This window comes from Xiphias gladius, chromosome 23 (assembly GCF_016859285.1).
Source record: "Xiphias gladius isolate SHS-SW01 ecotype Sanya breed wild chromosome 23, ASM1685928v1, whole genome shotgun sequence".
Taxonomy (NCBI): domain Eukaryota; kingdom Metazoa; phylum Chordata; class Actinopteri; order Istiophoriformes; family Xiphiidae; genus Xiphias; species Xiphias gladius.
Window position 1 is genome coordinate 8,594,153 of NC_053422.1, and position 24,508 is coordinate 8,618,660.

General features: G+C 40.3%; 1 protein-coding gene across 1 annotated transcript in view; it reads left to right on the top strand.

The window, feature by feature from the left end:
- Positions 1-301: 301 nt before the first annotated feature.
- slit3 (slit homolog 3 (Drosophila)) overlaps positions 302-24,508 on the top strand; it is a 248,394-nt gene continuing 224,187 nt past the window's right edge. Inside the window, exons 1-3 of the mRNA XM_040120062.1 lie at positions 302-593; positions 17,150-17,221; positions 22,582-22,653. Coding sequence (XP_039975996.1) covers positions 403-593; positions 17,150-17,221; positions 22,582-22,653 — 335 coding nt within the window. The 5' untranslated portion in view covers positions 302-402. The remainder of the gene's footprint in view (positions 594-17,149; positions 17,222-22,581; positions 22,654-24,508) is intronic.

The window sequence follows — 24,508 nt, forward strand, 5'->3', positions numbered from 1 at the left end:
ATAACTTCTCCTCGGAGAGTTTGTGAATGGGGAGCCTTTGGGGAGACCTTTACGCATCCAGCTGAGTGACGCACGGTTCGATGTTTTAAAACAAAACCTCGCCTTTGCCAGTGTCACATCCAAACCCCTCATTTTCTTTCTCTTCTCCAATGGCAAGGGAGCGTTTTAAGAAGAATCTGACTGATCGAGTATCTTGAGAGAAACTTTGGTAAAGTTCTGCATCAGCGAACGTAATTGTATTTCGGCTTCCATCACTTCTTCTTCTTTTTTTTTTTTTTAATTTCACCACATAGGCGAACGGCCTCTCTTGACCCTTTTCGGGATCCTTACTTCCACAACGTCCACTTCGCCCCCCGCGGATATTCAATTAACCTCGGTTTGGAAGTACTTTCAGTGGATACCATGCCTCCGACCGGGCCGGAGAGGCGCCCTGCGCTCCGCCGGGTTTTGGCTCTGGCGTTGGCGCTGCTGGTGTGCGTTGCGTCGGTGAGTGGATGCCCACACAAGTGCAGCTGCTCCGGGTCGCATGTGGACTGCCAGGGACTGGGTTTGAAGACTGTGCCTAAGGGAATACCGAGGAACGCCGAGCGTCTGTAAGTGAGATTTCATCGGAGTAAATCTTCTCGTACTCTCACCATCTTCCTTAAAGATCATTATACACTGCCCTGTGACCTTATGATGCGCATTGTCTCTCTTCATATTCTTAGTATCCCTATGTAGTGTACATGTAAAACTTATCAAACCAGGCCTAAACTGACGTTTGGAATTTTTCTCGATGGAAACCTCCTACGTTTTTAAAGACTCCACTCACCTGCCCATTAACGCGACTCAGTGCACTGATGTTGACCTACCGTTTCGTTGCGACTGAGCACCATGGTTGCATCCGCCTGCACCAGGCTACTACCGAGTGATTAAACTGAAAGGCATTTCAACTCTGACCTGCAGTCGGTGATCACTGTACAGCAAACGATGCATTTTATTTTCAGAGCGACATTCAGCACTTGTTTTAATTTGCATTAAAAGACTCTGTCCTGTCGGTTAACTTGGGTTTATATCAGATCACACAGCTGAGAGGCTTTTATCATTTTTGTTGCATAAAAATGAGAAACAAATTTTATTTTTCTACAGGGCTTTCCCAACTTTTAGAGGCATTTAATCTCAATAAGGCTGATGAATTGGAAAAATAATGCACCATTGCTATTATTACCTGTATACTCCTGCAAAACAAGGGGTAGTTTCCAGGGAAGAGTAACAAGTATACCTCCTGGCTGAAAGCGCATACTGCAGCCACTTTGGTTATACACTTAATAGATGGTGCACTTGAAACTGCCCTAAAATTCACCAGTGACCACAATGAATGGAGGCAGTTAAGAAAACAGTCCGGAAGCAGGAGCTTTTTAACTATTCATTTAGAGAGACTTTTTAAGCTTTTAAACAGGTCAAAATGAAAGGTGAGGAGAAGCAGTGAGCTACTTAAATCTTTTTATATTCTCCTGCTCTCTCTCTGCACTCAGGTTTTTTTCAAGTTTTCAAAGCTTGCTAAAGTTGGACTAAATTCTCAGATATTTGTGTGAAATCCTAAAACAAAGATTTTACTCCCGAAGAACTACCTTCAGTTCTTGTTTGAACCTCGTGACAGTTAGTTTAACCGATATTTACTCCTAAGGTAGAGACGGACCCCCCGACAGACGCTGCTGCCACCTCCAGCCTGGTCTTGACACGTATACACCCCCGCAGCCACCACACACATTCACACGCACACACACACCTAGTCTGTTAAAGGTATGGAAGCGATTATACGTGATAACGGAGTGGCCGAAGGCCCCGCAGGGGATCAACAACAGACCCAGCCCTGAGACAACAAACACAATCAGTAGGCTGCACAGGGAAATTGGGGGCCGTGTTTGTGGATGTTTGTGTGGATGTGGGGGGTACTGGTGGATATGAACACATGATTTGCACGTGTGTGTGCATTTTCATTTTTTCACGCGTTTGCTTATATGTTTATGTTTGTGTTTCAGTGTCTGCGTGTTTGCGCTGGCCAGTGTGATTGTGTTTCTTGCATGGGTGTGTGTGAGTATGAATAACGAACCCCATACTTCTTCCGTCCCACTGGGCTGTTGTGACCTCGCAGGACCTGTTGGCTTTTACACAGCAATCCCCAGAAGACATTTACACCCAAGGAAAATAAATAATTAGAGCAGGCTGCGATGGGGAGGAGGGATAAGGGGGTCCCCTGCTTCTTACCGGGGTCCCTGGGGTGGAATATTTGGGGTAGCAGTGCCCCTCCCACTGCCTTCACTCTAGAAACTATGTGTTTATGTTTCCCTGATTTATCCAGGTCAGTGTTTCAGCTGTGACTTTGGCCAAGAGTTGCTCTTTTCCTCCCTCTTTCTCTCCCTCTCTGTCCGCTTTCATCTCTCATTCTCTCTGCAGATATATTTTAGGGAGTCTGAGATGGGAAATATTAAAATAGATGAGATTCCAGTTGTAAAGGTTACGGCAGATGGGAAACTTTAGGATAGTGAGATGAGCATTAATACCATGAGCAGGGATTTGGGTTTGACGGCTGGAATAAAGTCCATGTGGACAACAGATTCTAGAAAACAAAAGTGCCAAGTTTGTTACGTTATCAGAAAAAAGAAAAAGTTTGTAAGTTAAAGTGTCTAACACTGTTTAATTGATTATTGATATTCCCTTAACTTGACCATTTAAAAGTTTAGAAATGATGGAGATTGAATGTGTAAAATTTTGTCTTAATGATCTTTAATCATCTTTTGTAAAAGATTTGCATGATCAATAATTCAATAAGTGTTTTTTTTTTTTTTCCAAATGGACCATATTTTCAACCACACGTTATATGTTGAGGCCTAATATAGAAAAAACTGATGGAAAGCACTGTAGTGGGGCTAAATTATGTATCAAAACATGAACCCATCATTTTTTGGACACTGCCAACTGATGTAATGCTAATGGTTAATTTGACATTTGTAATGACATTGTCAGTGTTGGATGTTAGCGTAACAGTTCATGGCAACAAAAACTGGCAATCAACAGGTAACTTAGAGTCACAAAAATATTTAAATTTACTAAATCTGTTATTTCAGAAGTTTCCTGGCAGCAAGATGTTCCTAATGTTCAAAGGCAATGCAATGTCGCAATGTTGAGGTAACTGGCTGGAGACTGGTATGCATCAATTTGGCCAGTTAAACAGCGCACAAGGACACACGTGCTTAAAATAATACTCCAGTGAAAACCTATGTTTTCAGTATCAAATGCACACACCATGAAGGCAAGATGGTAGCTTTCGCCTTCACGGACATTTTTATGTCTTTAGATTCAGAACAGTTACAATGGATTCCAGTGATGACCCAGAGTCAGAGTGAAAAGGAAGTCAAATCAAAATGTCCACAGGAACTTTTAGAATCTTCAAATCACTTTTGTGTACTGCTGTTAGCCTGTGTGATCAGTATGTTCCAAACACTCACATTTTAGCCAAATTATTGCAAAATACACAGTTTTCTACTGTGGTTAGCTGTTTAACTTTGTCACATGCAACTCTGTTTGCTTGTGTTGGTTGTTAGATGGGAAACCCAACAAGACACTGATGTGTTTTTAGTTCCCATAGCACTGTGAAAAATTTGAATGGTTACCCACCTTGCGTGTCTGTTCCGATTTTGTTGTTTAGTTGTGTCTCATGGAGAAATATTGGTAGTTACACAAACTCAAACTCCAGATGTTTCTTTCAAGACTCAGCCATTTGCAGAAATGAGGACAAATCCATAGAGAAGGGAAGATGCAGTAGTCTTGCCACACCAGACTGCAATGAAACAAGACCACAAGACGTGGTGTTCGAGACCTTCACCTTATCTTGAATGGAAAAATCTCTTTTTGCTACCACTCTACTCTACTTTCCATCCACGTGTACAGAATCAAACAAATTCAGACAGACTCTATGGAGGTTACTGAAAAGAATTGTGGAGAATCACTGTTATGTGAGTCAGTACATGACACAGGTCGAGGATATACTGATACATTATACTGAGAATTTATGCATTGGCATATTTTTCCTTTTTAAAGGACCGTGGCTGGCTAGATGGAAGGAAATGAATCAAGATGGAAAATGACGGGCACTGTAAAGCATGAAAACCACCAGCATGGTCCTTTAAACTTCAGAGCTAGTCCGTACTTACACTCTTTATACTCACAGTATATAACTTGAATCCAGTTCACTTCTGCTACATTTGGAAGTAAAGGGTGAGCTTGATATTTAAAGTCAGAGTCCACCTCTCATAACTACAGAATGAATCTCTTTTAAAGCCCCGTTTTCATCAGTATTATAAACAGAGCATTTGGAAAGGTTAACGAGAGAAAAACCGTAGTGGTCTCAACACACACACACACACACACACACACACACAGACAGGCAGCCTCGCAGATTACCTCAGGCCAGTCAATTCTGTAATGTCCTCCTTGGGAAGCCACTTGAGACCTCATTTGCATCTAATTTGAGTGAAGGGTTTTGGGGGAGGCTTAACAGGCTTAACGAGGTTGGGTAAAGTGAATTGGAAAACAGGGACGGCTTTTCTCTCCCGAGTCCAATTCACACCTGCTCTACAGGGAATGCATACACACACACGAACACGCACACACACGCATGCACACACACACACGCACACATTCTCGAATGTTGATTTTTAGAGCTGCGAAATTCCAAACTGTTGCCCCAGCTGCTGTGAAATGTGGGGAAATTGAATGCTGTAAAATCTAGTGGTGGCCTTCAATTGGTTGAGATGCAATTGGTGAAATTTTTGTGTTAAAGTTTGTGTGTTCACGTGTGTGATTATACACTTTTTAAAATGTACTTGTGTTAGCGTGTGTCAGCTCTATCTTATGTATGATCGCATCTTTATATGTGTATGCTGTATGTCAAACTGATTATGTGTGTGTTGATGTATGTGTTTTGTAGTTGAATGAGCTCACTGCTTGAAGCGGCAAGCTACCATAGCCAACTTTACACAACCTAATTCTGATTTTAACAGCCCGTTTCTCTGTTCCCTCGCAAGCGGACCTTGAGGAAGTTTTGGCAAGTTTTTTACAAGCGACACCTTCTCTACTTTCTCTAGCCTCATCTGGCTTTTTCTCTGTCTATCTTTTTGTTTGTGTGCTTGTGTGTGTGTGCAAGCATCAGTGAGTGTGTGTGTGTGTGTGTGTTTGTGTGTGTATTTCTGTGTGTAGAATGGACACACACGTTCCAGCCTCTGTTTCTGGCTCTTATCAAAGCTTGGTGTTGATTGGTCAATGGACGCTGTAACCACCACACCCTCAGCTATGAAATGGCATACCATGGTAGGACTGGAGTCTTTGGGTGGGTGGGTGGGTGGGTGGGTGAGTGAGTGCGTGCGTGTGTGCTTTTATTACCTCTTTGGGACCTTTTATGGTATAAACACTGACCTTGTTGGGACCAGTAGTGCTCATGGGGATCAAAGCCTGGTTCTAATGAGGTAAATCATCATTTCTGAGGACCTAGTTAAGGTTAAGGTTAGGGAATTGGTCAGGCTGTCCACAGTGAATTGAAGTCAATGCAATGACCTAACAAGGACAGCTGTGTGTGTCTGATTGTGTGTGTGGGTGTCTGTGCGGTGTGGGTGTGATCTTTGAGTACTTTGGTGCTAACCTGTTTATGCAGCACCAGCTAATCTGTGCTGACACAGTTCCCATCTCCTAAATTTAGAATAACTTTATTGTATCAAGAACAATCTGTAATCACTGAAGAACTCTACGTTCACTTCGGTTTTGGTCCAGCTCCTGTCAGTGGTGGCCTGAGTCATTAGTCATTATAAAGTCAGTATAAATAATATTGTGTTGTATAAAACTGGTAGCCACACCCAAGAGGTCTGATAAGCCAAAGATGCATTCCAGCTTTGAATCTCTGCTAACCATGCTCTGTTGGTACTTAACATTTGTTGAAACCAGGGAGCTAATTAGTGGTGTATTTTGTTTGTGCAGTATATCTGTATATGTACGCTACTTTGAGGAAAGCTCCAGTCAGCACACATGTTTTGGTAACCGTTGAATAAAAGCCATAATTCAATGAAGAGTCTTCTTTACTGTTATCGTGGGTATGATGGTGATGCAATACATCTGAGGAGCCGCTGAGTGTTATTGCTATAGCAAACAAGTCTAAACTAATAAGTACAAACCACAATAAGCTGGCTGTTCTCAAACAGCCTCTTTATGTCATGCCTGTCATCTGTAGCCATCGCTTGGTAATAATTTTGTGCCCTTCCAACTATGTTTGATTCAGTTATGGTATGCCAAATGGCACAAGTGAAGGTAAACGATACTTAGGCTCCAGCTCTAGGTCAGTGGGTGATATTTCTCCAAAGTGCGGGCAGTTGACCTTTCCGTATAATGACTTTCAGTCTGCCAAACAGGCAGCCAGCTGGCACTGAAAGTGGGCTCTACCCTTCTGGGAAACGAAGCAAGCTGGATGCTACATTAAAACATACACAGTCTCACACACACACACACACACACACACACACACACACACACACACTTAATTCACATGGCACACACAAACAGGCAAAGAGGTGCACACGCTCACTGGCATACATATGGAAAATGACACATGTATGCAGAGATATGATTGCCTACTTAAAACTATGCTTGCATGTACACATAATTGTACTGCATTCTTATCCCTACCCATTAAAACAATGCCAAACCCCAACCCAATGTGATTCTAAACTTGACCGATACGGAAATATAAATATTATTATTATTATTATTTTTTTTTTACAACTTGAGTCTTCTTGGTTTAGCTGTTGTTTCTATCTATTGTGCCAATTACATTTAGACATCCCATGACATTGTACCCAAGTAATTGCTGCAATCTGGGAACATTGCTCCCGGAAACATAAGAAATGAGTGGTCAGATTACTGGACAGGTTGTAAACAAGCCAACAGTTAAACAGATTATCTAAAACCTTTATTTGGAGGATAGACTGGAAGTGAACGCACCTGAAATACCTCTTTGCACAGAATAACCGTGTGTATGCCCAAGTGCTGAAAGTATGGTAGGTCAAAGTTGGACCACAAAAAAGGTCTCTTTAACTGTGATGGATGTTTGCAGTGAACACTTTAGGTGATTATTTCACAGTTTCCCTTCACTTCCTCTTCAAAGTAAGTTTTGCCAACCTGGGGGTTGGTTTGAGACTTGTATGATTGTCTGTTGCTTGTGGTCTTTGCTTTTTTAAAATTTATTTATTTATTTTTTAGCAATGTTACCACGTTACAAGATTTCAGCATTTAACTTGGTGTGTAGAGTGTCCTCACTCTCCAAAAATATGCTCTCTCTAAGAGTCTGAAAATGGATCTCACAAAGGTAGTTCAAGGGCGCACACACATTTGAAAAAGGTACATTCATATCCTGAATTAAAAAAAAAATTTATATTATATTGTATTATATATATAATATATATACACACATACATGAAGCACATAGGAGAATTTATGCACGTAGCCACACTAATACAGTGCGCGCTCATCATTCGGCAAGCACGGGCTCACATACACAAACAGTAAACTTGTGCTTTCACTGGATTAAACATGCAGTTGGTTGTAGATGGAAACTCTGACATATTACGGGAGAGAGAGAGAGTGGGAGTCTGTGTCGCATAGAAACTACCCCGAGTCACGAAGGACCGTCTTTGAATTTCTGCTGAAACAGAAGCCATCAGACCGGAGGACTTCAGAGTGTATGTCATACTAAAACGCCACTCTGGGTTTGTGTGCATGAGTGTGTGCAATATGCTTGGAGTCGTTTGATGTTAACAAGCTATGCCACTGTTTTGTTAGGCCACTGTCACCAAAGCAACACATTAAATCCCTACTGCTGGGACTGTCTTTTCTCAGTGTGTGTTTCTGTCTGTGGGTGTATATATATTTGTATTTATCTGTGTGCATGTGGCAGTGCATGCAATGTGTGTGTGCTGTATGAACGTGTGACTTACACCATAAATGTTCCCTTTCGGTTGAATGTTCAGCTAAGCTCAGTGTGACAGACTGTTTATGTTAGGCCTGAAGCTTATGGAGGAACAGGTCACTGTACTGTGCATGTGTGTGTTTCTCCATCTCTCTGTCTCTCTCAAGCCCTGTCTCTATCATTCACTTTCTCTCTCTGTCTCTCATTCATCTTAACCTCTCTCATTCTCTTATCCCCTCGTTCACTCACTCTCATTTTTTCTGACTTGGCCTCTGTTGAGGAAGCAGAAGGCCCTGTTCTTGTCAAGTGGCCTCTCAGTGGCCAAATTACCCCTCCACCTCCCACCCCTCCCTGTTCACTTACATTGCAGCCATAGTAAATCTAAACAAAAGCAATGCAACCCTAGAAACTCTAACAAGGAAAGAGCTAACCAAATACAGCGCTGGTTTACAGCCCTTTTGGCTCGTGACTCTAAAAGAGAGGGATGCTTGCAGGCGACTCCCTAATGTGGTCAAGCCTGTGCGGTTGACAGCAACACCAAACTATGAATTTCCTGAGCTTGAGTGGCATCAACATTGAAAAGTGATTATGAAGGAGAGAGAGAACAATTGTGACAGACAGAATACAAAGCAATACATGATGAAACACAAAGAGGAGACTCATAACTCCCCCAGACTTGAACAAAAGGCAATCAGTCCTGGATATTGAATGTGAAAGATGCTTTAACAAGTAATTTAAAAAGACAGAAACAAACAGCAGAAGAACGAGAAGATACAGAAGGATGAAGATGGATTTAAAGCTAAAATATGGACAGAAGAGAAGGAAAAACAGATCTACAAAGGGTGAAAAAGAATACAAGCGAGGTCGAAAGTCCGATAGAATGACAAAAAATATTAATAAAATTGAGCGAGATTGAGACAGAGTCACTATTAAAGACGAGAACTTAAGTGCAGATGAGACGGAGGGAGCTGTATTGCGCATCATTCAGAGAGGATTCCCCTTCATGGAGTGAAAATGTTCAGTCTGCTGCAGGGAAAATATTTTACTGACGAATGGCTCCTTTATCATCAGTATCTCTGCTCCTCTTTGTCGCTCCTCTCTTGCCTTTTATCTCTATTTTCGGGAGAGAAGTTCACTTACCTTTTTGTTTAGTTTCTTTTAGCATTTGTTACCATTCCGGGCATTGCAAATGGCTTGAATGAGCCAGTACCTTATTTGTACAAACAGAGAGAGATTTTTACCCACAGAGACAAATGTGGGGTGAGGAGCACTTTCCGGATAAAATGTTAAATGTCAAGTGTCAGAATGTTTCTGAGAAGCATGCATGGCCTACACGAGAAACAATCTCCAACAGTGGAGTCACTGTCTAGCTGTAGCAGCAGAAAGACCCGTCACACCAGCCAAACCTTTTGTCTTCCAAACAGATTTCCTTCAGTGTTGTTAGCAATGCTTGCTTTCGCTGTTTAAAACTCTGCTGTGGCGGAATTTGATGGTTGACTGTGAACCTACTACGTGCTTATCATTCAGGTGGTAGATATCCAAGCTTCAATAATTCAATAACTTCTAATTGAAATTAATTGAATCACTGGCAAAGTTAAGTTTAATGAGATTATTTATGATCTTCATTTGTGTAAAACCACACAACACGAAGTTGGTGCTTGATCATTTTTAAAGGCAGCGACGGACAGAGAAGTTTGATAGACGGATGATGATTGACGATGATGAAGGTGACACATGAATGAAGAGTTCTAATGTTGAAGGCAGGAGACAGGAGAAATTAAGCAGATACAAGTGGGGTCAAGAAAGAGACCACTGGAGATACAGATAGAGAGAGACAAACCCAAAAAACACATAAAACAACCAGTTGTTTGATAATGGCCATAAAAAAACCACTCTGATGTTTGAAAAGCTGTTTGCATGTCTTTGTCTGCTTGTTCTCATTTGTACAATTGCACTCATTGTGGCTGCTGACCAGATTGTAGAGATTTAACTAACTTAAGTCATGAGGACTGAGCCACTTAACTCTTTTTGTTACTTTTTTAAAGAAACTTTTTTTTACATACTGTTCTACATTTATACGTTCCACGATTTCCCTCTCTGATAGTCTCAATGATGTTTCAAAGCTTTTGCCACACAAACCTGATGATGACATACTGAATCCTTTTATTAATGTATATATGTCCTGTTAATTATCAAACGTCTACAAAGTATTGGTACTAGCCTTTTTAAATATCTGGTTATGTGTAATTTTAAAAAGGACATGACCCTAGTGTCATCATAGGTCTTTAGCATCAGCCCTGGACCTCCTGTGTGAGTGTGTCTGCACTCGCTTGTTCTCATGTGCTCACATACCTTTTGCATGCGTGTGTATGATGTAAATGACCAAAGTCCCCTAGTGATGATTGCTGTGTGTCCCAGAGAGTAGTTTTGTAATGGGAGAGAGTTTCACCACCTATTAGCATCACTGTGACACAGATTGAAAACAGCCGTAAACGGTCGCACAGGAGACCTAATGTTCCACAAAACCCCCAAATTTTCCAAAACATCTTGGCTAAAATTTTGTAGACAATATATGGTCTGCAAACAGAGACAGGGACTGAACATGTAGTACTGTTTTATGATTTTTAGAATATGTGCTGTAAATGTTACATATAATCTTATACAGTGTTCTGCTGCAATCAATGTTTCTTCTTGTAAATTAATTCTTCATAGTAAGTTCAATACCTAAATATGTAAACTACAACTTGCACATTTACATTCAGTTAATATGTTTAACATATGTGCTCTGCCTAGCATAAAACAGTGACACAGCTCCAAAGCAGTTGCTGCTTAACAGACATTGTTACAGCTACCATTTTGTCAGATCTGTGACCAAGCAGATAAGAGACCTGTTTTATGCACTCCTCAACTGCCTTTGTTGCAGCAATATCTTCAGGTACTCTCTTTATTATAGTTGTTTCGCAATTTTTTGATTTATTTTTTTCTATGATCAGTTTTTAAAAGATTAAGTGTTTGGCATTTTGACCCTATTTGAGACAGGAAGCAAAGGCATAAAGAGAAGTGACATGCCACAAAGGTCCTCAAACCAATATCTATATTTATATATTTGTATAAGACCAATATAATATATATAAGACTAAAACTAAATCAATCAATCTGGTGCCAAAATTCTTGATAACCCAGTACCATTACTCTAGGTGTTTGTACTTCGCACTACTGTGTTCAGACAGAAAGCACAGTAAATATTTACCTTGCATCATTTGTACAAATTTGACAACTCAGTTTGCCCCCAAATCTAGCTAGTTGGCAGCGGATTCACCAAATGCGTGAGTGGTAGTGTACCTGTATGTGTGTTTGAGTTCAGCTGACGCTCTTACTGAACTCAGAGCTCACCAGAAACTCTGGTTCTTTGTGCTTCAGCCTCTCTCCTTTTTCGCCTCGTGTCCGTTAATTTATGAAGCAGATTTGCGAAGCCTTGGGAAAACCGTAATATTTTTCTCTCACGTTGAGTCACTTTCAAGTTAACCAAACATTTTTACAGTAACTTTTCCCTAACTCTGGTTTATGGTATCGCCTCTTTTTCTGATTTCTAGTCACTATCGTTGAATTTGTAAAGACTGCAAAGGTCATCTCTTGTCTTCAACCTTCACATGCACAGTTAAGAATATGTTAAATTTAATTAAATTTGAACCATTGTCATTTATTTAACAACAACATGTGACGTTTTGACTTTCTCACTGGTTTGGCTTCTAAGCTGCTCTCTCACTCCTGATTGGACAAAAAGCTTCACTGTTTCGTCACACTGCTTTTGCCCCATTATACTTAAGATAAGAGAGGGCAATTAGTGGGATTTAGGAAGTGTGAACAGTTATTGCTAAAAGTCATACTCAAATATTTGAGGTGGATGGATTGCTGCTATACTCAAGGCTAATTTTTGAAACAGCTTGATGCTTGCCCCCTGCTTCTGGTGACTGACACACTGTAGAGCATGGAGCTCATAGGAAAAGGAAGAGGGCAATTAGGATTCCTTGCGTAACTTGGAGATTTAGAGAGCGAAATTGAGCATACCTATCTTAGAGGGAGAAGGATGAATAACAAGAAAGGAGGAATGAGAAAGTGAAGAAGTACAAGAGCTTTTTGGAAAATAACAGGAGATTAGGACAGGAAGCGAACGCACTGGGAAGCGAAGCGTCGGGCGGAGAACAACAAAGGATGAAAGGGAAAGGATGGAGAGAGAGAGAGATAAGGATTCCGTGTCTGATAGAGTGAGAGAAAAAGTGGAAAGAGGAAATGTCACAGTGTCACAGACGGATGGAAAGAGACAGAGCAGGGAGAGGAAAGTGTTTGCATTACTTAATTGTTATTCCTCATTGTTGTCCCAGATAGAGGGAAAAAAAGGGGAGAGGTCAAGAAAACAAAAACAAGACCGATTGAGATACGGGTGGAGGAGGGAATGAGAAACACAATTGACCGGCATGTAACCTGACTTGCCAAACATTTTACCTCGTGTATTCTCTTAATACTTCATGGTTCACCACAGCGGCGTACAGTCCAACTTTTCATTCCAATGAGCGCTTGGGAGTCTTTGTCACCTGATCCGTCATTTGTTTAACATTCCTATCTAATAGTTATTTCTATTTTTCTCAGTCTCTGTGGTGTAGCCAATCAATAAAGCTGTGCTGTAAATGAATCAGCTCCCTGCACACCTTTTTCTATGTATATGTAAACTGGTTTGCCGGCCCAAGGCAGCCAGACTATAAGGTTCACTGGTTTCAGTGGTCTGGGGTGAGATGTGGTGGGGAGCTGTGTGTGTGTGTGTGTGTGTGTGTGTGTGTGTGTGTGTGTGTGTTATGGTATATTAATTCTCTGAACACCTGCTGTTTTTGCATTCTTGTCTTATCCCCTTGTCGCAAACACACACACGCGCGCCTTACCTCTGCCTGTAATGGAAACAACAGTGGTTAGGGCTTTTGTACTAAAGCCTCTCGTTAGTTGTCTGACTGCCAGCTGGTCAGTTAAATTTAAAGCTAAATGAACGTTTACTGTTGGGTGGGGTGGATGCCCAAGCCTCAGCAGACCAGGTGCATAGTAGCTAGTAGCTACTAGCTTTACGCCATTCTTATCCTCTGTAGCCCTAATTTTGCATCGCAAGACCTTCCCGGTCTAATCAAGCATGACTTTTTAGTTGGCTGTGAGCTTTCAATCATAAGTAGGGTGCAAATAAGTTCTCTATAGCATGATTATACAGCTTTGAAGTATTGTCTGTTTCTTTCCAAATAACTTTTCATGAATTTTGCCAAAATTCTCTTTGAGACAGAGACCTGATTATATCTGTCCCCATCTCAATGCACAAACTCCCACTACTTTCAAGGTGGTTACAGTGGATGTACCAACCCATGCAAAAGTACCGTAAGTTGTGCAATTTATTCTGAGAAACTCTACCTTTCTATATTAAGGCTAATTGTATTGGAGCGCTGTGTTAGATCAGCCAGAGCACTGAAGTAATGCTTTCATTAGCCGACTGGCGTCAGCTGCATCACCCATCTTTCACAGTCACTGGCTCAGTCACCAACTGTGTGGCTACCAGCTGACTAGTAACATCCAGTCATATTCATTTAGGTGTAAAATTCCGACATAAAATACTTCTCATAACTTAAAAGTTTGTGAGAAATACAGGCCAATGGACAGGGCAGTTGAGGATGCAGCCTATACTGTATATTAAGTTTACCCAACTGTGAATTGCAGAATAAAACGTACCCACCACCTTTAAGTTTGAACAACAGCAGTCACAGGTGCTACCATTAAAAAATGAACGATATAAATTCTATTAGGTGGAGACAAATTCAAATTGATTCAAATTCATTTGATTTTGATGTTAACAATACGCATGGACACATATGCTGTAGTGGCATTAGTAAATAAATAAAATCCAATGTACGTAGTAAAAACAATTTACCATAGTATTAGTAGTAATAAATATATGTGAGTTGTCTTTGGGCGAATCATGAATTAATGTTTATTTGATAATATGACTGATATTACTGGTTGTTTACCTTTATGAGGAATGAAAAGATATCATACTTTACCCCTTTTTATTTCTGCATACATCATTGTCAGTTGGTGGACTATTCATTTGAAAAATATATAATTTAATTTCACACCACATTTAATTTTGCTCTGGCAGTGGCATTGACTGCAGTTTTTAGGCGGTGATTTTAGATAGGGCGATGCCATCACTCTCCACCTGGCCCTGTTTCCTCGCTGTTTGTTTGACTACAGAGCCGTTTCCCTGGTGAGAGCAGAAGTTTCCACTGTGAACACTAGAAAGATGGAGATAAAGATGGACAGATTATAGGAGAAGGGAGAGAAAAAAGAGAAGGGTAGGAAAAATATAGCCAACTGTAAAAGAGTGAAAGATTGAGATAAAAGAGGAGAGATTAGAAGGAGAGAGGAAAAACAGAGGAAAGCAAAGAAAGTATTTAGTCAACTGTGAAACAGTGAAAGATAAGACATGATAGATTGAGAGAAGGGGACACACTGTATAAGAGGGGAGATTAGAAACAAAAAGTGGAGAGGAAGGCTGGGAACATGGGGGTGAGGCTAGCTGTGTAGGACTGACAGATTGACATTAAAGAGCAGTGATTGAGGAAAGTAGAGATTTCAGATAGATGAAAGGAGGGTGGGAGGAAAAAAGAAAAAACTGAAAGATTGTTGCCAAATGTGAAAAGATAAGGAAAGACAGATAACAGAGGGGTAAGACGGGGAGGAGAGGATGGATAGAGTTGGAGTGATGGGGAACAGAAGTTTTCAGATTGGATGCTGCCTCAGAGTCGCTCAAATGTGATTGTGTACATGAAATTACAAATCAACAGAAAAAAAAATCCGTTTCTTTCATCATGGAAGCACCTCTTTCCTCAAGTTGAAAATGATAAATCAATGCTGTATTGAGTTTTTCATCATATCTAAGAAGGCTTATTAAGCCACCTGAGTTTCCAAGGAACTGGCAATTACACACATACTGAGAGCCTGTGACAAGAACCAGCAGCATGTAGTTTGGATGATGGCAAAGTGGCTTGCTGTCAAAAACGTATCTGGTCTCTTGAATGCACTGGCAAGATGGATGAGACTCCAAATAATCATGGATTTCCTTTCTGATTTTTACATTTTTTTCATGTTATTGCAGCGTCAAACCTGGGATGTTGAGATTAAATGGTCCTCAGGCCCTGGCCCAACAGAATGCCCCGGCAGATTGTAAAACTTAATATAAAATTTAGTTTGTTTTATTGTAAAAAATGACATGAATATAGGAAAAGTGGTTAGCTGTGTGAAAATTTGTTTGGGCAAATAAAACAATTCCTAAACCTGCACTAAATGATCTTTTAAGCACTTAGGGGCAGTACAAAAACTGGAAACATAACTCTGGCATATCATTGCTTTATAAAACTATTATCATTATTAATGTTAGCATTCATTTGTCCTCCTGACGACTGTAAATACAAATATTCACACTACTTTTAGCTATGTTTTGGTCTCCTCCAGTTCCCTAGGGAAATATCTGACTTTTAACTGCTAAATGCTTCCCTATGTTCACATGGTAGTTGCTAACTTTGTCTGTCAGATGTTTCAGCTTTTTTTGTTGGAAACAGCTGCCTGTTGAATGAAAGCAAACCAAAACAGTAAAGTTGTGAGCTGTAAAACCATTGAGCTTGAAGATGCTAAAATGCTCCCTAAAGGTCAGATGAACAGCAGAATCATGTGATATTTATCCACGTGTCTATCACTGAGAGTGACCACTTTTATATTAAATGTAATTATTTGATCAATTGTTAATATAAAAATGTTTAGTGCAGCTTTAAGTTTCTACACTACTGTAAAAAGTTTTTCTCTTCTCTTCTCTGGTTCTCATATCAAGGATCCTCAAATAGAAACCCAATGTGACTGGGAACTCATTCTGAGGACATATTTGTTGTTGGTTATGATTTAGTCTAGCCTTCTGTCCCTGTCTCTTCTATAGTGGATGGGAGTCTTTAATTAGCAGTGATTTTTATGTGACCTCCCATTGTATCAGTTGAGATATTGTAACTATTCATTACCCTGGAGCCCTTTCAAGGACCCCTGGTGGGCTCTGGACTCCATTTTGGGCTTTGGGAAGCACTGCCCTCACCCACACCAGCCCTCCCTGTCTCAGGCCAGGGTATGGCTCTTATTAGTGGTCCTTGCCATGGCAGCTTGGGGAAGTCTTTTGAAACCCAATATGGTCTTAAATCAGATTTATAAATGTTTAGGTGTATTATGAAAAACACACACGCAGTCCGCCTTGGCAAAACCAGACTCTGTTTATGTGTATGTGTGAGTGTGTGTCTGTGAGTGAGACAGGGCGAGTGAAAGCTTACAGGGAGTTTGTGTGTGAAATAAGAGAGAAAATTGTGTGGGTTGTTTGTCTGTGTTCTCGTGTGTGTGTGTGTGTGTGTGAGTGTGTGTGTTTTTTTTTTTTTTCTTCTTTCCTTGCCCTAATTCCTCCAGTGCGACAGCGTTTCAATAAACAGCATAGCTGTATAAAGGGAACCAGTCTATACACACACACTCAGCCAGTCAGTTCATATTGCAGAATGTATACACTGTGCACTCATAGTTAAAACAGATTGAATGACAGCCAGGAAACGCGATAAGCTTTTAAACTCTGATGATGGAAAGAGAAAATAATTTCATCCCACTTTTTTTATTTTTTATATTTTTTTTTTTTTTTGCTGGAAAATTTGCTTCTCAATAATTCACAGTGGCAGGCGCTCTATGTGCATGTAGACGTGAGTGTATGTGACTAAATCTCATGGTGGCTGGTACAGTAGGAGTGTTAGTATGTTTTGGTTTCTGTTTGTTTGTGTTTGTATGTTTGTGTTGGCGTGTGCTTGTATATACGTGTGTGTGGGCTTATACGCTGTGGGGCATTCTCACGCTTTGTCCGACTGCCACAGTGGCTGATTTCACGGAGCGAGAACACACAGAGACACACACATGCGCTCAGTGGGTTCTCACCGATGTTCATTTGCTTTTTAGCATTTTTTTATAGAGACATTGTCTGATTTTGAAATAAGGTGTATTATATTAAGTTCATACTGTTAAATTAAAGCCAACCTGTAACCTTTCTCTTTCTCTCTGTAGGGATTTGAATAGAAACAACATCACCAGAATCACTAAAGTGGATTTCTCTGGCATCAAGAACCTCAGGATTCTGTAAGTTCTTCTTTGTTTCTTTCAACATTTTGTGGCCATTCAGTGCTGCAGAAATTACTCAACGAATGTCAGAGTGGTTCAGAAAGTTCACATTACGTGAGCTCTGTAGGTTTTTCAGTAAAAACACTGTTTTATTCTTATCCTAAACCTTTTTCTGTGTGACTGTGAATTGTGTCCCATCTCATGCTAACAATTGCCAGGAGTTTCTGTTTTCCATGGAGGCAGTCTTTCCAGAAAAAGCTTTGTTGTTTTCGGAGTTGGGCGGGTCAACCAACTTATTTTGTCATTCAGGTATGAGGTTGGTTGGATTTAGGTGTGAAGTTGAATCCACCAGGTGCCAGGCCTTTTATGTGCCCATTCCTCTCTCTCTTTTTCCTTGTTGGTACCTGTATTCGTGTCTTTACAAGGAGTCCCATTAACAAAAAAGCTGCCATCCTGGAGTGATTAGACAAATGCTATATTTACCTAATAGGCCTGTATATGGCTATAGGGGAAACAAGTCTCTATAAAATAAAGTTTCCCATCCTAATGAGGGATTTCAGGGCAGCAGAGAATGTAAGTTTCTTATCCAAGGAGACAAATTTTGTAATTACTGAATGTTTATGAGGCTAAATAATAGAGTAATCGTGAGCTGAGGTGCCAGTAACAAGCAGCAAGACTCCCATTTGTTAAACAAGCAACGCAACAACAAGATGTTAAACTGGTGCGAATATGATGATTTGCAGACATAAAACTGTTGAAAAAATGTTGCAATTTCTGGGAATCGGTAAAAGAAATTGTCGTTTTTCATTGTGTTTATATATATATATAATAAAAAATGTAACACATAGTCCAAAATGCCTTTTGAAAATCAGAAATAATCAACAAACTTATGAGATTCTTTTAAAGATACAAAAGTTGTATAAAAATGTGGTTGAACTAACTTGATCTATCATAGCTAGTGACTCCAACCATTCTGATATACCGTCTGTTCAGAAAGTGTTGAGGTTTTGGGCTTCAGAGGAGGGCCAAAAAAGCTGGGCCTGGCTGACCACCGGTCCATTTCAAGGCAAAGTTCCTTAGAAAGGCGATGTATTGGCTGCAGTTGAACATGCAGCTGTCAGAAGGTTCATGGAAATAATGTCCATTTGATATGTTTACTATGTTCAATTTTTCACCTTTGTGCCTGCCTAATATTTTCCAAAAAAGATCCAGTGATATACTAAAATCATCACTGATGTTACTCTTGCTTGTCTAACTTGTCTGTGTATACACTGTATCTAAACGGCTGCACTCTGCAGAGTGTGACCCATCGTGTCCTCTCAGCTGTCCTAATGACTTCAAGGGCTCTCCAACTCCTCTGCCTCAAGTGGCTCAAATGTGTGTGTGTGTGTCTATGTGTGTATATGTGTGTTTGTGTTTGTGTGTGCGTGTGCGTGCGTGCGTGCGTGTATGTATGTGAGGGCTGTAATAACTATAATCACTGTTGGCTGCATGCGGCTTCCCTCCTCACTCTGTTTTAACCAGACCAGCAGATAAAAATACACTCCCATCACAAACTACGCTGAGGAGTGGACATAAGTTTATACATGTATTTGTGTTTGTAAGTAAATTTGTTTCAACTATAACTTGTGAGGACCGTGTCGGGTTTTGGAATTTATGTTTAGTTAATGTTTCAGGTTTTATCAATGTGTGCGTCTTCAAGCAAAACAAAGAGAGAGAGAGAGAGAGCTTTATTTGTGTACATCCTTTGTACTCAAGACAGGGTGACACGGACCAAAGAAAAGAGTGTGTGTGTGTGTGTGTGTGTGTGTGTGTGTGTGAGAGAGAGAGAGAGAGACACAGAGTGTCTTTGCGTGTGGTGGGCCAGCAGCTTGTTTCATGTGGTTGGTGATAAACTGCTGTGACATTTCCCCACACTAAATCCCTTAAAGAAATGGGTAGGAGATGGTTTGGGAAAGAGAGGAGAGTCTGAGAAAGCACACACATACACACACACTTACACTCTAGCTCTCACATGCATACATACATGTTACATATGTATCCATTGACGAGCCCTGACCCTTATCTGTGGTCAAATTGGTTTTAAATTGGTATTACTGTTACCCCCTTCTCTATCTCCTACTCTCACTCTCTTTCTCCCACTCACAGGTGAATGCCTATTTCTTCTCCTGGTCACTTAACCCTTGCATACATCCCCTGGGAAAAGTTTGCATGTAGTTAAATGCTTCTATCTTCTTTTTCCCAGGAAAGGCCACTAGCTGCAGAAAAAACTATTCCTCGATGCCCATGCTTACATACAAGCTTGTAATTATTCATAATTATCCATCCATCAATGCACGAGCCATACCGCTTATCGTTGAGGGGTTGTGGGGCGACTGGAGCCAATTCCATCTTTTCATAATTAGTCCTGTGAAAATACACGACTGCCGTTACATATAATCAGACTTGTGTTTAACACCTCACTCGCACCTATAAATAGCACCCATGCAACGTAATTATATCATATCAATTGTATTTTCAACTGCTAAATTATCTGGTTATACATTAACACCTCAATAATCATAGAGTACCACGATAAAAAACATCTAAGTTGGACTAATTTGTTGGCATTTTAAATTCTCAAACTTAGTATCAGACCTCATCAAAGCATCTTAACCAGACCACTTGCTGCAATCAGATTAAACATTTATTCATTCAAAAACATGTTATCTGAACCAGCAGTTTGAATATTTTTTTAGTCTGAGTGGTCAGATCGTCTTTGCTGTAATCACAGATACAGCTTGTCTCTGCATGCGCAACACTTAGCCTAATATCTTTGGCAGCCTTACTTTGCAAGATTTCTTCCAGATTGTGGCAGAATTGAGTAATTCCAAACAAATTTAGATGTAGGTGAAAACTTGTGCTTGATATTGAACATTTGGCTGAGGAAAATCAATGTGGTTTCATCCATTGTGCGTAAACAACAAGTGAAGTTAATATCCCCTGAAGTATTTCCTTATTTCCTTCAGAGGCCCAGTGCTCTGAGTTTGCCATAAGGTAGCATGACGTCATTGTGCTTTTTGTAATTGTTGCTAAGACTTTCTAATATGGTTGAATGAAAGAGTCACTGGACACACCAAGCCCCACACACATGAAATCAATGCATGTTTTTTCTCTTTTCTCCATCTCTCTGTCGATGACTAATGCCTGATTCGGACCAATATAAAAACAATACCTCATCTGAACAATATGCCAACACTGACTCCCAACACCATGTGTTTGGCTTATGATCCCCCTGCCTTTCTAAATTTCATTCAATAAATCAGCATGCAGGTGATCCCTGATTTGGGCAAATAAACTCTGATAGCTCCTCAAAGTTGGGTCTTGATTTAGCTTTCTCTGGAGTTTACAAGATATATTTTTCTATCAGGATGGAGAAAATGCAGCTGCGCTGGAATAAACATGCTGGATTAATGCTGGACTCTGAATTATGCCTGATGGGCTGGAGTCAGGACCATGCACGTTGATATGTGTGCTTGGGTGTGCTTGGTACCAGTGCATTATTGTGGACCTATGTTTTCACTTTACATGTTTACACTCATATCTGACATTGCTCATTAGAGCTGCTGAGTGTGTATGTCTATGTACTTTCAGTACGTTAATTATATGCACCTATCAGTGTGTGTTTGCCTTTGTTAGCTAAGAGTTTAGACTTTTGCTCCAACTGTCATTACTTTTCTGTAGCATTTTTTCACATTGCGTCTTACCAATACTTTGCTGAAAAAGATACAACTGCTTTAAGCTAATCTCCTCCTGCTTTAAGCTAATCTCCTCCATCATGCACCCAAGTTGTAATTTTTCCTGCTTCTTGTAATACAAATTAAACCGAAAAATGTTGAGAATATCTAAATCAGCTTCTCATCTTGCACCAGAATTCCTTTAAGTAATTAGGAAAATATAGTAAATAAAATTAGTGGTTATACTACAGAATGATTGTGCTGCATACGGTATTTTTAAAATCAAAATTGTACGCAGATTTTTGTATAATTGACTTTTTCTTTTCCTAATATTCACCAATTTTTATGGTCTTTTCCTTTTTTAGGTGAAAAAAGGAAATCAGTGGTGACTGAATGAGTGTGCATGCATCTTTGCATGTGATGATATATAAGTTAGGTTCTCTGTGTGCTTGTCCATGAATATGTTTTAGTGTGTGTCTGAGTCTGTTATCTTTCAGGCAAGTGCATGTTTCTGTCCAGCACATTCTCCGTGTCTGTCTGTGTGTGTGTGTGTGTGTGTGTGTGTGTGTGTGTGTGTTTTGCATGTGTCTTTGTGTAAAGAGTTGGTATGAAAGACCATGGATTAATGGCTGTAATACAGCTACATGTCTCAAAATTTTCTTTGAAAGAATATTTTGAGGAAGGTCATGCCAAAACAATTCAAAGTCCACATAGAAGCCTGGAGAGTTTCTAATTTGGATACATCTTTAGTTTCATTTGGCTCTGTTTATTTATTTATTTTTTTTCTCTCTCAATCCATTTTGTCAGTTTGGGACTCTTTATTTTTACATCTCTGTTTCCTCTCTCTCTCTGCATCCTCATTCCTCTCCTTTCCCTTTACTTATTTACTCTTCTCTTGCTCCTCCTCTAACAACAGCCACTGTCTTCGTTCGATCTCTTCCTCCCCTCCACCCTCTCAGGAGATGTCACTCTTAACATCCTCAGACAGAAAGTATAAACAGGCATATCCGCAGAGATGTTCTCTCTCCCTTTTTCTGTCCCATCTGGAAAATCTTAGATTGCCCCACAAACATTACAGCGCACACAGAGAGCCGAGAGGGAAACAGAGGAATATGTGTTACATTGAGAGCAACACTGGAAAGGCATAAGAGAAATGGAGAAGATATCCATTGAGGGATGGAAGGGGAATGGGTTGTTAATTGTTTGTTTTGGCTCGCTAGATTGTGACATTTGTGAAATGCTGCATGTCTTAAACTTTTTAAACTTCTGCTTCACGCCAGATTCATTTGTTCAGCCCACTGATTGCTTGTTTATACAACAATTTTTAAAAAGTGCAAGTGTCTCTCTCGATGTTTGAAATGTCTCTATTTCTCCCTGGCAAGCAGATGATTTTGCTGTTTGCACTGGCCAGAAAATGAGATTTATCTGATGTTTCTTCCTCTGGTGTGAATTTGCAGGTCAGCTGGGGAAATTGGACGCGGATATATATTCCCAACTACAGTGCACATGGTTGTCCCTCAATGTGATATGTAAATTATGACAACAACAAAAAATGCCTTCTGCAGCTATGTAAAGTTAATGAATTCTGGATTTCTTTAAAAAGGATGGTAACTTCAACTGTTATTCTTTTCTCTCTCTGTCTCTTTATGTCTGTCACTGTAGTCATCTGGAGGACAACCAAATCAGTGTTATTGAGAGAGGAGCCTTCCAAGACCTCAGGCTGCTGGAGAGACTGTAAGTACACCATATTGCACTGCTGTCTTGTGTGAGTGTAAGAAACCGATCTGGTGCAAGCTAAAAGAGCTGATCCAAACTTTAGGTCTTTTATGGATGCAGAAAACCCACCAGGCTACGGACACACACATAATACACACATACAAACACAAAAAAACTTTTGGCAAACAAACACACACACACAGAGCCACACACAGCCACACACACACACAAACACACACACACACACACACACACACACACACACACACACACCTTTGACTTCGTGCTTCTGCCTGCCCATTGTGTAAAGCACATACAAACAGTGTGTACCTGGATGACGCCCAAGTCGGTCCACTTCACACACTACCTTGGAATCTCCCATATATATTGCCTTGTTCCATGTGTGTGTGTGCGTGTGTCCGCGTGTGCGCGCGCGCGCCAGTTCACATCAGGGCTCTAGTCAATAGAATCAAGGTGTGAGTGCACAACAAAACACTTCCCACACACACACCTGAACGTTTATGACTCTGTGTTGGAAGGATGACAGACAGACAGCTTTGCAGAAAGACATGCTTCCATGTTTCTGCTGTACAGAGTATTTATGACCGAATAGCATGAAAAAAAAGAATACAGAGCAACACACTTTGTGTGTTGTGAGATATTATCTCCTGAAAAATCAGATAGATTTTATAGCTGTTTTTATAGGCAGCTTTAAGGTGATGTAACACGCCTTCTGGCAGCCATATTGGAGGTCTTCAACTGATGAGAGCTGGATTTCCAAACTTAGGACTTGGCCGTCGTAGCCTGTGTTGAACTGGCATTGTTGTGTTAGGCCTTTAGCTCAATATTTCTTCTTATTATCTGACATATCTGTCAGATAATATCTCTTAAAATGTCTCTGAGGCCCTTTTTACTATATTGATCTGGAGATTTTATAAGAGAAAAATTCCCGTGACAGTTGGGTGGTAACATTTACAAACGTACAGTTGAGAGGCAGAGACATACAGAAAAACAAAAGCGGTTAGTTCAGTTCAGGTGACAGCAAAGTTCCCTGACACTCGACAGAAACTGGAGTGGCAGCAACATGTGTATCTTGTCTCTAAATGAATATCACACATCTGATAGTGAAAGTGCGAGGTGATGGGCTGCTTTAATGTTTAAAGGCTCTTTAGAGCAGTGTGTCAGGAAGGGTCCGAGGTTGAGGTGAGGGAGGGAGGGAGAGGTTAGGGGGCAAAAACGTGCGTCAAAACTCACACAAGAGATGGCATTCATTTGTGGAAGTCATTTGAAAATATGGTTTTGTGCAGCTCCAACATATTTATTGGATTGTAGACTAAAGTTGCATTTGAAAGTGAAGTACATCACACAGTGGAAGGATGACACATTGTACTTTACTTATAGTCACTCTAGGGAAAGAACCACAATGCGTTTTCTCTGTTTTAGAAGAAAATATAAAAAAAAAATCTACTGTATAGTGGGAAATGATGATGGCTGTGAATCATATATATTTTTTTAACCTTTCTGATAGTGAAATGTTTTTCTAAAATGCTTAGTTGACAGGATTTTTGATGCTGAGCCTGTCAGGGTGAAAGGTTAGGGGTGAGAGGTCCTGGTGCTGAGTCTGTGCGATTTATAGAGTCACGGTGTGAAAAACATGGAGCTAATGTTGCATCTCCTTGGGGGTGAGGACATTCATTTATGTTAACTCGTGAATTATGAACTCATGTGTTATTTCACCTTATTGGGTAATTTGACAGAAACAAAAAAGGCCTCAGAAGTGGCCTGAACTGGCAAAATGTTAAGATTAGCTGATTTCTAGCAACATAAATGGTTATAACTGATGGACATTTTTGCAAAGGTAACACAAGATTTT